Source organism: Cotesia glomerata, linkage group LG3 (assembly GCF_020080835.1).
Source record: "Cotesia glomerata isolate CgM1 linkage group LG3, MPM_Cglom_v2.3, whole genome shotgun sequence".
In the NCBI taxonomy this organism is placed as follows: Eukaryota; Metazoa; Arthropoda; class Insecta; order Hymenoptera; family Braconidae; genus Cotesia; species Cotesia glomerata.
The window spans coordinates 11,157,902-11,169,654 of record NC_058160.1 but is presented as its reverse complement, the minus strand read 5'-3'; the positions used below and the strand labels follow the sequence as shown (position 1 = coordinate 11,169,654).

Here is an 11,753-nt window from a genome sequence, read left to right as displayed (position 1 = left end):
ATTATTCGGATCGATTTGAAACTTTAGGACAATATTCTAGAGATGTTGTAGAATTAAAAAAAAAAATGCCATTCGGCCTCATCCGAAATGGAAGGTAGATTTCATGTGATATGAGATTTTCTTTATTCATGTTATTTAATTTGTTGAGTAAAAAATGTTTATGTAATTTTTAAATTTTCAATCCGCAATAACTTTAAAATGAGTTAACCGATTATCACGTAGTTGACAACAGTCGATGCAGTTTTTTTGAATTCTATGATGAATTTCAAACTGTGAATTGATCAGATAAAAAATTTCGGAATTTGTTTAAAGAAAACGCTTTTTTCGATTTTTAACTTCCCGCTAAGAAAATTGAAAATTTTCAAAAATCGGAAAGTTATTGCTTTCACCCCGTTTTGCGAAAATTGAGTTTTCATCAGATCTCGACGTTTTAAGATCACAGGAAGCTTCCCTGACTATTCCCGCGATGGTGTCCGTGCGGCTGTATGTATATATATATATATGTGTGTGTGTGTGTGTGTGTGTGTGTGTGTGTGTGTGTGTGTGTGTGTGTGTGTGTGTGTGTGTGTATGTATGTAAACCTCTTATAACTTTTGAATGGCTCAGCCGATCGGATCGGAAACTTGCCATTAAATTTCGTGAAAATTTGAATCGATTCGGTTTGCTAGACTTTGAGAAATCTCAAAAATAAAATTTTCAAAAAATCGTTTTTTTGGAATAACTTCTAAACGGCTTTACCGAACAATTCCGAAAACTAATCAGCTCTTGAGTTTGAAAAACCACGTCGATTGCCATTAGTCCCATCAAAATTGGTTGATTAGTTCGAGAGTTATCGAAAACGAAAAATTTCGAAAAAAGTGTATTTTTCACATAACTTCGAGATTTCTTTTCGGATCGTTTTTGACAAAATAAAATAATTATTAGAGCTCAAAAAATCACGTCGATCGCCACCAAGAACGTGGAAATTGGTTGATTGGTTCGTGAGTTATCGTTGTCGAAATAATTCGGAAAAAGTGAATTTTTTTAATTTCTCTAAGATTTCCAGTTCAATCAGTTTGTGTTCAAAAGTACATCCTAGATTCTAAAAAACTGCGTGGAATTCTGCCAACCGCATGAAAATCGATTTATTTATTTAGAAATTATTGCAGTTTGAAAATTCAAAAAATACTATTTTATTAAACTTCTATCAGACTGTAACAATACTTTTCCCCAAAATTTAACTAAATTCGACCGATGGCGGAGATATCGGCTGGGTAGGGTATTTTACGCTCGCCCTTTTAAATATATAATAAATTAACCCGGAAACCCCTCAGGCTGGGTTAGTGCACATTTGGACCCCAGGTAATTTTTATGCAAAAATTACCAAAAATAATAAAAACTCCAGGGGCCGCGCCGGACGATCAATTAACGATTTAAACTAATGCGAATGAAAAGGTAAACCTTAAAGTAACTAAAGTCAAGGTCAAGACAGAATTTACAATTAGAAATAATAAATAATTAATTATAAAATAATATTTTATATTAACGAATTGAACTAGGAAGATGAGTCATAGGAAAAGAATCCGGGAACTAACTTACATAAAATAAATCATTGTTTAATCGGTAAATCTTAATAACAATAAATTATTTATTTATAAACGGTATTACTTAAAACTAAATCTACTTTCCAAATAACAAATTAAATCCTTTATGGAACAAATATAATAGATTTCAAACAATTAAACCAATATAAACGATAATTTTAGATATTAGCCTTTCAATTTTATTTACGAACGTAATAATGATTAATGTAAGTGTAGTACTGTGATTAGTAATTGCTGGCCATTTCAGGGACCCACACGAGGCTTTCGGGATAGGTACAAGTATTCCCTTAAAATAACCCTTACTCGCTACGGGATCGACCCGATAAATCGATAGTGAATTTAGTTAAACAAAAAAAGAATAAATTATCTAAGCCAGGAGACAGCGGTGTGCGGATATTAATCGATCTCAACTTGTGAGTACTCACCAAAAAGGAAACTCAACCCAAGGCACCAAATCCACACTCCTTACAATAGCGGAGGTCCCGCGTGTATACCTCACACCAAGCGGGCCACCGCGTGTCTGCTCAATTTTTGTCACTGTAAACCGTTTGAGGCCTCGTGTTCGACAACAAGGGCCTCTCTAGCCATTTTCCCTAATTCAATGAACTCTTTGCTCGCGATCGATATTGTAGGGCCTCACCCGTGTGAGTAAAGGCTATGATTTATCACTCATAGTAAAATTAGGTACTATATGACAATGATTTACGGCAATGCACACAAATAATAATAATAATAATAAATTATAAATAATTCATTATAAATGTCTGAAATAAAGATAAAATTAATTCTTAAATTAATAACCATAATATTAGAAATTTCGAATATAAATAATACTAATAATATTAAATTCAATAAATAAATTAATAAATAAATATAAAATAATAAATTCAGAGACACACCGAGTGTGGATCTGTTGCCAAATTTAGGCGCAGGGAGGGACGCACACAGGGAATAAAAACCCTGTGACAAGACTTTTGAGCTCGAAGAGCTCAACAGCATACAAAAGCTATTTCTTTGAGCTCGAAGAGCTTAGAAACGTCATAAGTGCAATTTCAAGTGTTTAGGTATGGAATTGGCGGAAAGTTGCAGGGATGGCCTTTAGGGTCAACCGTTTCCCAGATTTTCTTCGTCAACGATATCTCACAAACGAATCAAGCGATTTTGACCAGTCTGGTGGCAATCGACGTAGTTTTTTTTTATGTTAAGAGCTGATAAGTTTTTGAAATCGTTCGGTAAAGCTGTTGAAAAGTCATTCTAAAAAAACGACATTTGAAAAATAGTTTTCATTATTTTAAAATTTTTGAATGGCCCATAAAATTAATAAAAATCTTCATAAAGTATAAGTGTTATAGGTCAAATTGAAGGTAATATAATCAGCTTCACCATAAAGTTTCCAGAAATAAGCTCTTTTCTGTCAGTCAAAAGTTATTCACGGTTAAATTTACAAAACTTGAAAATAGGTCAAATCGACCGTGATATATTTAATTTATTATAAATCAAAAAAAGTATTTTTTTAAGATAACTTTACGTTGATTCGTTTGGTTGGTAATATATAATTATTTTTTCTTTGAAAAATTACGTTGAATACTGCAAGCCCCCTCAAAAACAATTGATTCAATTGGAAAATATCACCGTTAAAAATTTTCAATAAAGTATGCTTTCAAGACCACTAGATTTTTGAATTCAAAAGAGTATAGCAGATGTGTTTTTGAAGAGCTCAAAACTTCAGAATAAATAATTTTTTCGAGCGTGTTGAACTCGTATATAGCGGGAAGTTCTAAGAATGCCCTGCAGGGTCAACCGATATCCAGATTTTTCTCCTGAGAAATAACTTTTTAAGAAAGATTGACTGTAGTAATTTTCAAAAATGTTATGGATAGCCGAAGATAAAATCATTAAATTAATACAAATTCGAAAATTAAACATTTTTAGGAAAGTATCTCTGAATACAAATAAATTATTTTTCAATGTTTACAAAAACACTATCGAAAACTTTTTTAACAGGAAATGTAGCATCGAATATTTTCTATACGTCTATATATTGCGTGAAGTAGGAAATATAAAATCTGAAATTGAATGATATATCCATAAAAATTACTTTTTGGCATTGTTTTGTCACCAATTTTTATACTTATTCTAAAATTTCAAATATTTGCAAATTGTTCATAACTGTATGATGATAAATTAAGTAAGGAATTTATAATACCATAACTTTTTTTAGTATATAAATTTCTAAATTAGTGAATGTACATTTTATACATTGTTTCTAAATAATTATCATTATCATGACGTCAATGGATAATGATGGAATAAAAAAAAAATTGAAAACGTACCATTTGTTTTTGATTTTAACTTAAATGACATGTTTTTGCACAATGCATTATTCAATATTTACCTTCTCATTTGCGATGCATTTATGTGAAAAAACCTTGCTTAGTGTTAATAAATAATTGAGGATCACCAGTCTTTGTTATTATTTTGCATAATCCTGAAGACATCTATGAAATTGGCGACGGATAAAAATTAGTTATTGAATAGATTAAATCTTTTAATAAAAGTTTTTCCGATAAGAGTTTTTATTTCAATGCTTTTTGTCATTGGTAGTAATCAATAAAACAGTTCTGATTAAAAAGCTTTACACTTGTCTGATTAATTGAAGAATCATAACGCATGTATGAAATAAATATGCGTAGACTCACTACGAAGGCATGCAGTCGAAAAAACTTAGTCTGTTATGTAATCAATATTAGTTAAGAAGTCGACCACACTGCGTCGTGTCATATCAATGAGAGAGCGCTACAATAATTTTTATTCACAAAATATTTATGTCGACTTTAATCATAATAACTTTTACATTATTTAAAATTTGGAATAATCTTTATTTTCTCAATAATGTGGCATCTAATGCTACTCACTAGAATAAACAATCGAAACGATAAGTTGATTATTGTAATAACCTTCACTTTTGCAACATCTCTGAAATGAGTAAGCTTTTTCGTATAGAATAAATAGGAAAATAAAGTCTTCTATACCAGAAATACATGTCTCTAAAGGGCGTGGTGTGTTATCACTGAAAAAATGAGACGAGCTTTTTATGAAAACCGCTAGATGTAGTGAAAGCTTGAATGCGTGCTTATTCACAGTCATAGTAAACAATAGTATATCCGAACAAAAACAGTTTCACTGTAAAAAAAGTCGCGCCAAGTCCACGTTCATAAGACTATTAGGAAAAAAAATTTTTTTTTTCTTTACAAAAAGATACAAAATAAAAAAATAAAAAAATCCGAGTAACCGATATGATTGTTTATGATTTTCGGAAATTAAAAAAAATTTTTTTGTAAATTTAAAAATTAAAAAAAAATTTTAGAACGTATTTAGTGTGCGCGGTTGCAAAATATTTTACTTTTAATGAAATTCGTAAAATCTATTTACTAGGACTTTAAAAAAAATTGAAATACACAATGACGCACACCAAGTACGTTCTAAAATTTTTTTTTAATTTTTAAATTTACAAAAAAATTTTTTTTAATTTCCGAAAATCATAAACAATCATATCGGTTACTCGGATTTTTTTTATTTTTTTATTTTGTATCTTTTTGTAAAGAAAAAAAAAATTTTTTTTCCTAATAGTCTTATGAACGTGGACTTGGCGCGACTTTTTTTACAGTGAAACTGTTTTTGTTCGGGTTTTAGTATTTTTTGTAATTATAATGAAAATTTACAATTGATAACAACTTAAATCTCGTGTTGACTGCATTTTTTACTGCAAACTATCCCCTTGAAGCTACAGTTTATGTAGATGTAATTCCAGTGCACCCTGGCGGCCATAGATGCAAGCTATGAATCACTTTTTTTTACTGTAGTTGCGTGTCTATAAGAAGGATTACTACACATTTTTATTTTATCTAGTCTGTGGCACTGATATTCCCCATCGAAAAAAAGTCAGGATCGAAATTTCTGGGCTTACTATAGTTTGTGCTGATAAAATTTAATAATTTTAAGTGAATTAAGTGTTATAATTGATTATAATTAATTAATATCAGTAAAATAAAGTATAAATTACTTTTATAATATATCATTTTGGAAAAAGGAGAACCATATAATTAAATAAAATTTTGCAACCTCGAAATACCGTTCTGCTTACAGTAAACACAGTCGGTAGTCTGGCGCTCCGTTTACAACGGATTTGAACGGAACTTGGCGCCAGATTCTACCGAATCTGTGGATAATGATGATAAATTATATCCTGCGTATCATTGACTTAAATTCAAAAAAGACCACTTACTATCCGAAATGGAAATAGATTTCTGAAGACTAAACTTTTTGAATTTTCGTACGGCCAACTTGATTGGAAAGCTAGAAACATGGAAAAATAAAAAGTATAAAATGTTACTTGAAGCTCATTTTATTAAGATTTATGTGAAATTCACAGAAATGGGCGTACTATTCCCATCCAAAATTTATTGTCAAAACAAATCACATGAAGAGCGTTTTTTGTATGTTCGATTACCGTTAACCTTCATAAAATCAGTAAAAAATATAATAAAGTATAAATTTAGCAGCTTTAATTAGAAAACAAAAATTAAACAACACATCCCGTAAAAAAATATTCTGATCAGACCTGATATGGGCCGTTCATATCAGGCCTTATATGAAAATTGGCCATATCAAACTTGGTATGACCTGATCAGGGCTAATATGGTCATAGCAAGATATGCCCCCACCAAACGGAAACGGATAGAAACGGATTCGACTTTCTATCCGTTTCAATCCAAACAAATCCTTTTTTTGAGAGCATTGTTTTTCAATTCGTTTCCATGCGATTCAATCCGACAAGCGGGTAAGATAGAAATATTTAGTATCAGTTGATCAAAAATTCTTGTTTACCGACGGTAACATTTTGACAATTTCAAATATTCAAATATGAATTTTCCTAACTTATAAATTTTAAAATATTTATATTGTTATTGTTATTACTGGATTAAAGGAAAGATAACAACTCTTAAAAAGAAAATTTTATATAAGTTTTCCGTGATAAATGAAAATGATTAGTTGGACTTGAGAAGGGCTTTTATTGTTATTATTATTTATTTAAAAGAATATTTATTTTATTATATAAGTCCCTATTCTTTAGCAAAACTTGAATTTAAAAAGCTTTTAATTTATTAATGCAGTAAAAAAGTTTTTCTGCTAATTTTTAATTTTAATTTTTTTTTAAGTTTTAATTTTTTAAAACTGTCGGAAAATTTTTTTCTTTTTCAATTTAATATTTTCTAATACTGACAAGAAATTTTAGTAAGCTAAAATATTTTATGTATTGACAATGAAATTTTTTGGATAATAAAATTTTTTTCAACCAAAAATATAAAGCACTATAACTATGGAACTTGTTTCAACTGAATTAAATTTTAATTAAGGCTAAAAGTTTCTATTGGTCCAGTCGACCTGGAAAAAAAGCGGTTTGTTGAAGACTTGCCGACAAAGTGGTCCTATTTTGGATATTTTTTTTTAAATACTTAGAAATATATTTTGAACGTTTGTGTGTATGTGGGAAGTGTTGCTTTTTTTGTTTAAAAAATAGCGTTTTAGCGTTGAGCTTTAAATTAAAATATCTCAGAAACTACGTAAAAGTAGTTGAGACATGTTGCGGCTGAAATTTAGAAAATTAAATACAGAACAAAATGAGCCAAAAAACGCGGTTTCTACGACCAATAATTTACGAAATATTAATTTTTTAATGAAAAAAAAAAAAACGCGGTTCCGCTCAAGCGCTTAAGGAAGTATAGGACGTACAGTCCGTCCACTGAATTTCATCTCACAATGCATATATATAGCTATACTATAGTACGTGACTTGAGAAGGATTAATGTTGTTCGAGACTGTACTTTCGGAAAACTTAACAAGTTTTTACTAGTGATTTAATGAAATTTAGCTTACTGAAATAATATTTTATGCATTAAATAACTACATTATTATCAAATAATTGATAATTTATTTTAAATTTGAATAAAATAATAAGTTTAATTTTAAATATTTTTTAAAAAGTTTGGCAACGCAATAAATTTTATCGCGGTTGCGCATGCGTTGACTGCTCTATTCGTGTTTGTGATGTGTACGTGTGTATTATGTTTACAAGTAATGCTATTAAAATTATTAAAATATTAAAGCATTAAAATATTGATTATTTAATTATGTTATGTTTTATAATAAATAACAACAATTTTATAATAATTTTCTTAACCTATTTGATATTTCTTTTAACCTATTTCATTGAAGCTTTAAATTTCCCGCGTGACCTACCATGTACGGCGTTGCCGTCAACATAACCCACATTTGCTATGACTGACTATTGTTTTTAAATTTAGATTTTTCAAACTCAATTATTATTATAACTAAGTACCCTCAACTTAATTTAACTTTTTCAATAATTTTTGAAAAATTTTTTTTTCTTACAACGAGTTTTTTGAAGCTTTCTCATTATCTACAGATTCGGTAGATCTACAGATTCGGTAGAATCTGGCGCCAAGTTCCGTTCAAAAATCCCGTTGCAAACGGAGCGCCAGACTACCGAATGTGTTTACAGTAAGCAGAACGGTTTTTTGAGGTTGTATAATTTTATTTAATTATATGATACTTTTTTTCACTAATTTGTATATTATAACAGTGGGTCATAATTAATTTTACCGTATTAATTAATTTATATTCACTTATAACAATTTATTTAGTTGAAATTATTAAATTTTATCAGCACATACTTACGGAAGCCTGGTTGGTTCACCACCGACTTGTAAGAAAGTAGTGCCCCTCAAGTTTATTTTTGACATGTGTACCACGTGAAAAAATTACTAGTTTATTTTAAACCAGTGGACTGGTGAACCGGTGAATCTGAGATAGGGGAAAAATGGCGCCGCGTCGTGACCGCGTGACTGAATTGTAGATGCTAGAGTCAGAGAGTCAGGTGACAGTTCCAAGTAAAATATCATGGCTGCTACATCGTTTAAAGAAATAGATACGTGATAATTATTTAAATTTCAAAAACAATAATAATTGTTTAGTGTATTTATATGTGAAATATCATTTTTTTTTTCGGAAAATATAGAATAGTGAATAATAATATTCAAAATATACTTATATCCAAGTGGAATTATACTTTTGAAATCGACGACACATAACCATGATCTTCGAAAGATACACAATTTAAACAAGCTTTTTTGCTTTTTTGAGTGTATTTTCAGTATAGTAGTTTCCCTGCTAAAAAAAAAAAAAATGGATTCAATCCAAGTTTCAGACGCAAAATTTAGCGTCAAATTACCGACAAAAAGAAACAAAATAACTTTACAAACAATTAGATCTTATTTCCCGGGTGCAAGTAGCTTAACCTATTTAGACAAAAACAAAAAATGTGGTATACAACTGTGCAACAACGAATTTGAATTGGTCCCGGGTGTGACTGAATATCAAATTCACTATGCTGATTGCTTGAAAGGTGAGTTATATAAAAGTTGAAAGTAAACTAAATTTCTAAAAAACATATAATATGATGGAAAAAATTACGAAATAATTAGCAGTCTATGAAATACCTATCTTCAAAAATAAGCTGTAAAACATGGCATTTAAAGATCTCTAAAGGTCTAGATCTGCTTTATTCATTAATTTAATTTATTCATTATTTATAGAAAGCAATCACAGTGGAGCTCGAAAAAGAAGAATAGAGGATCTCATTGACGAAGTCGAAGGCAATGCTGGTAAAAATCTTAGGTTGCAGGATTCACCCCCAATTTCAGTATGTAAAGTATTAAAATTATTACATTAAAGATGGTTACAAATAACAGATATATATGTACATTTTCATAAATTTTAATGGCAAAGAAAGAAAAACTTCTTGTACGAAAATTTTTTTGTATTAAGAATGTATCTTGTCTTTGAAATAAAATAACTTATAATGATGAATTAATTAACTTTTAGCAAAGAAATTATTTTGCGCTCAAAGCTTATTTTTTTAAGTCTATGAGATAGAAATGTTATTGAAAATCAGATTTAACTTTGTTAAGAAAATATTTTTATAATAAATAATTTTGCTGGTATAACATATTTATTTCCAGGTAGCGCCGAGAAGAGTAAAAAAAAAGTCTGTTGAAGTGATTTGGAGGGAAAAAACATGTTCTGGTAATTATCAACAGCAGCGAGGAGCATATGGAGGCATTCGTACAATGGAACTAGATCGGAACAAAGACTATTCTTTTCAAGAAATTCGGAAGTTGGCGATTGCAGCTATGAGATCTTCTAAAAATAAAAATACATTGGATAACAGTATTATTCAATTAGCCACTAATGATGAACAAATTATTGATGAATTTACTGATGCACGAGGTCAGAAATGTTCGTTTTGGGACTTTTCTCATAAAATTAAAAAGACGAACACTCAATTGAGATTGTGCCTATTGTCAACTCCACGAAAAGTTCTACAGGAAAAAACTTCTAACAATCAGTGTAACGTTGGAGGTAGTTTAGACAAAAGTAAGTCACAGTCGCAAAAAACAGTTTTCACGGTCACTTCAAAACAATTTCGTTTACATCCTCAAACATCTAATAAATCATCTGTACACATTGATAGTGCTGTTGCCTCTAAAAATAGAAGTGTTGCTTCAAACGTCTTCACAGATGTTCAATATCTCGACGGAAGTTCCTATAACCAGCGATCTGCATCTTCTAATGGTAAATCAGAATCTACAAAAAACCTGTCCAAATCGTACGATAATATACAGCTCCTGGAATTAAGTGTTCCAGTCATAGACGAGGAGGAAATAAAGTTTTCGGATAAGATTTTGGGCCGAGGAGCATTTGGATGTGTCATTCTATGCAAGTGGAATAGAAACGGATCAAGTGTAGCTGTAAAGAAAATTCCAGTACCTGAAGACAAAAAATATCTTATACGAGAACTGAAGGTGTTGGACACTGTTCGACATCCTAATATCATTTCTCTTATGGCAGCTTGTTGCGCAGACAAATATTGGTATATTGTAATGGAGTACTTCAGAAGTCAAAGCTTACGACAATTCATAAACAATCGGCCTGAAAATGTAGAATTCTCCCAGAAGAGAAAAGAAAATTATGAAATATGTTTGCAAATATGTCAAGCAGTGTCATATCTTCATGAATTAACCTGTAGTATTATTCATAAAGATATTAAACCTGAAAACATTTTGGTCAATGAGCACCTGATGGTTAAATTATGTGATTTAGGCCTCAGTAAGATCTCTGACATTGATTCCTCATCTCCATTAAACACTACCGTTGGCCATAATTTTCGAGGCACTCCTATGTTTATGGCACCCGAAATAATCGTTCAAAATTTACCAGCAATTAAGCCGACTGATGTATGGGCTATGGCATGTTGCCTAGTCGAGCTTTTTTGTGAAAGACAGGTTTGGGTTATCGAACCTAAATTTACAACACACGCATTGCGTGAATTATTATTGAAAGGATCGAAACCGGATCTAACAAATATACCATCTGTTTTACAAGGAATTATAAGCGATTGTTTCAATCATGAGCCAACAAAGCGACCAACGGCATTAATATTGGTTAAAACGTTTGAGCGTTTATTGTCTCAATTACAAAATATTATTTAAAGTCGATAAATATATTAAATGACTACATTTCATTGGTGTAGCTACAAAGCTTTTATGTTTAATGTATTTAATATATTATTTTTAACTACTGTACCTAAGACAAAAGTATAGAAATGTTATAATGACGTTGATATTTACAATTCTATTTAACGTTATAAATACTTCATTATTATTGATACATGTTCATCTGTAACAATGTTTATTAATATTTATAAGAAAATATTTGATATTGAAAATTCAACTAAAAGTTGATAGCGTTTTTTTTTGTGATTTTTGCAATACTGAGTAGAATATTTAGAATTCAGAAGAGATTAATATAATGCTTAGTAATTACATGATTTTCAAGACTGTTTTGAAATAAGCAAAAGACTTCTTTTACGGACAGTAAAAATATTCCAGTACATTAGTGAAAAATTATTAACATAAAACAAGTCTATTATTTATAAGCATTTGTCTGGAATAATAAGTTCTATTAAATATTTTATTACTAGTATATTAATTTTCTGTATTTTTCATATGAAGCTCTTTATTTTTAGTA

At 29.9% G+C, this 11,753-nt stretch overlaps 1 protein-coding gene across 1 annotated transcript; it reads left to right on the top strand.

Moving 5' to 3' along the window:
- Window positions 1-8,569: 8,569 nt before the first annotated feature.
- LOC123261852 (probable serine/threonine-protein kinase DDB_G0267514) lies at window positions 8,570-11,347 on the top strand. Its single transcript, XM_044723711.1, has 3 exons — window positions 8,570-9,069; window positions 9,260-9,366; window positions 9,686-11,347. The coding sequence occupies exons 1-3, from the start codon at window positions 8,850-8,852 to the stop codon at window positions 11,213-11,215; spliced, it is 1,857 nt and encodes a 618-aa protein (XP_044579646.1). The 5' UTR covers window positions 8,570-8,849; the 3' UTR covers window positions 11,216-11,347.
- Window positions 11,348-11,753: the final 406 nt, after the last annotated feature.

What these genes read in the sequence shown, in the direction of transcription:
- LOC123261852 (XM_044723711.1), top strand. Translation starts at nt 8,850, where the DNA reads ATGGATTCAATCCAAGTTTCAGACGCAAAATTTAGCGTCAAATTACCG. An exon ending in CTATGCTGATTGCTTGAAAG is followed by an intron (nt 9,070 to 9,259) that starts GTGAGTTATATA and finishes CATTATTTATAG; the next exon opens with AAAGCAATCACAGTGGAGCT. An exon ending in AGGATTCACCCCCAATTTCA is followed by an intron (nt 9,367 to 9,685) that starts GTATGTAAAGTA and finishes ATTTATTTCCAG; the next exon opens with GTAGCGCCGAGAAGAGTAAA.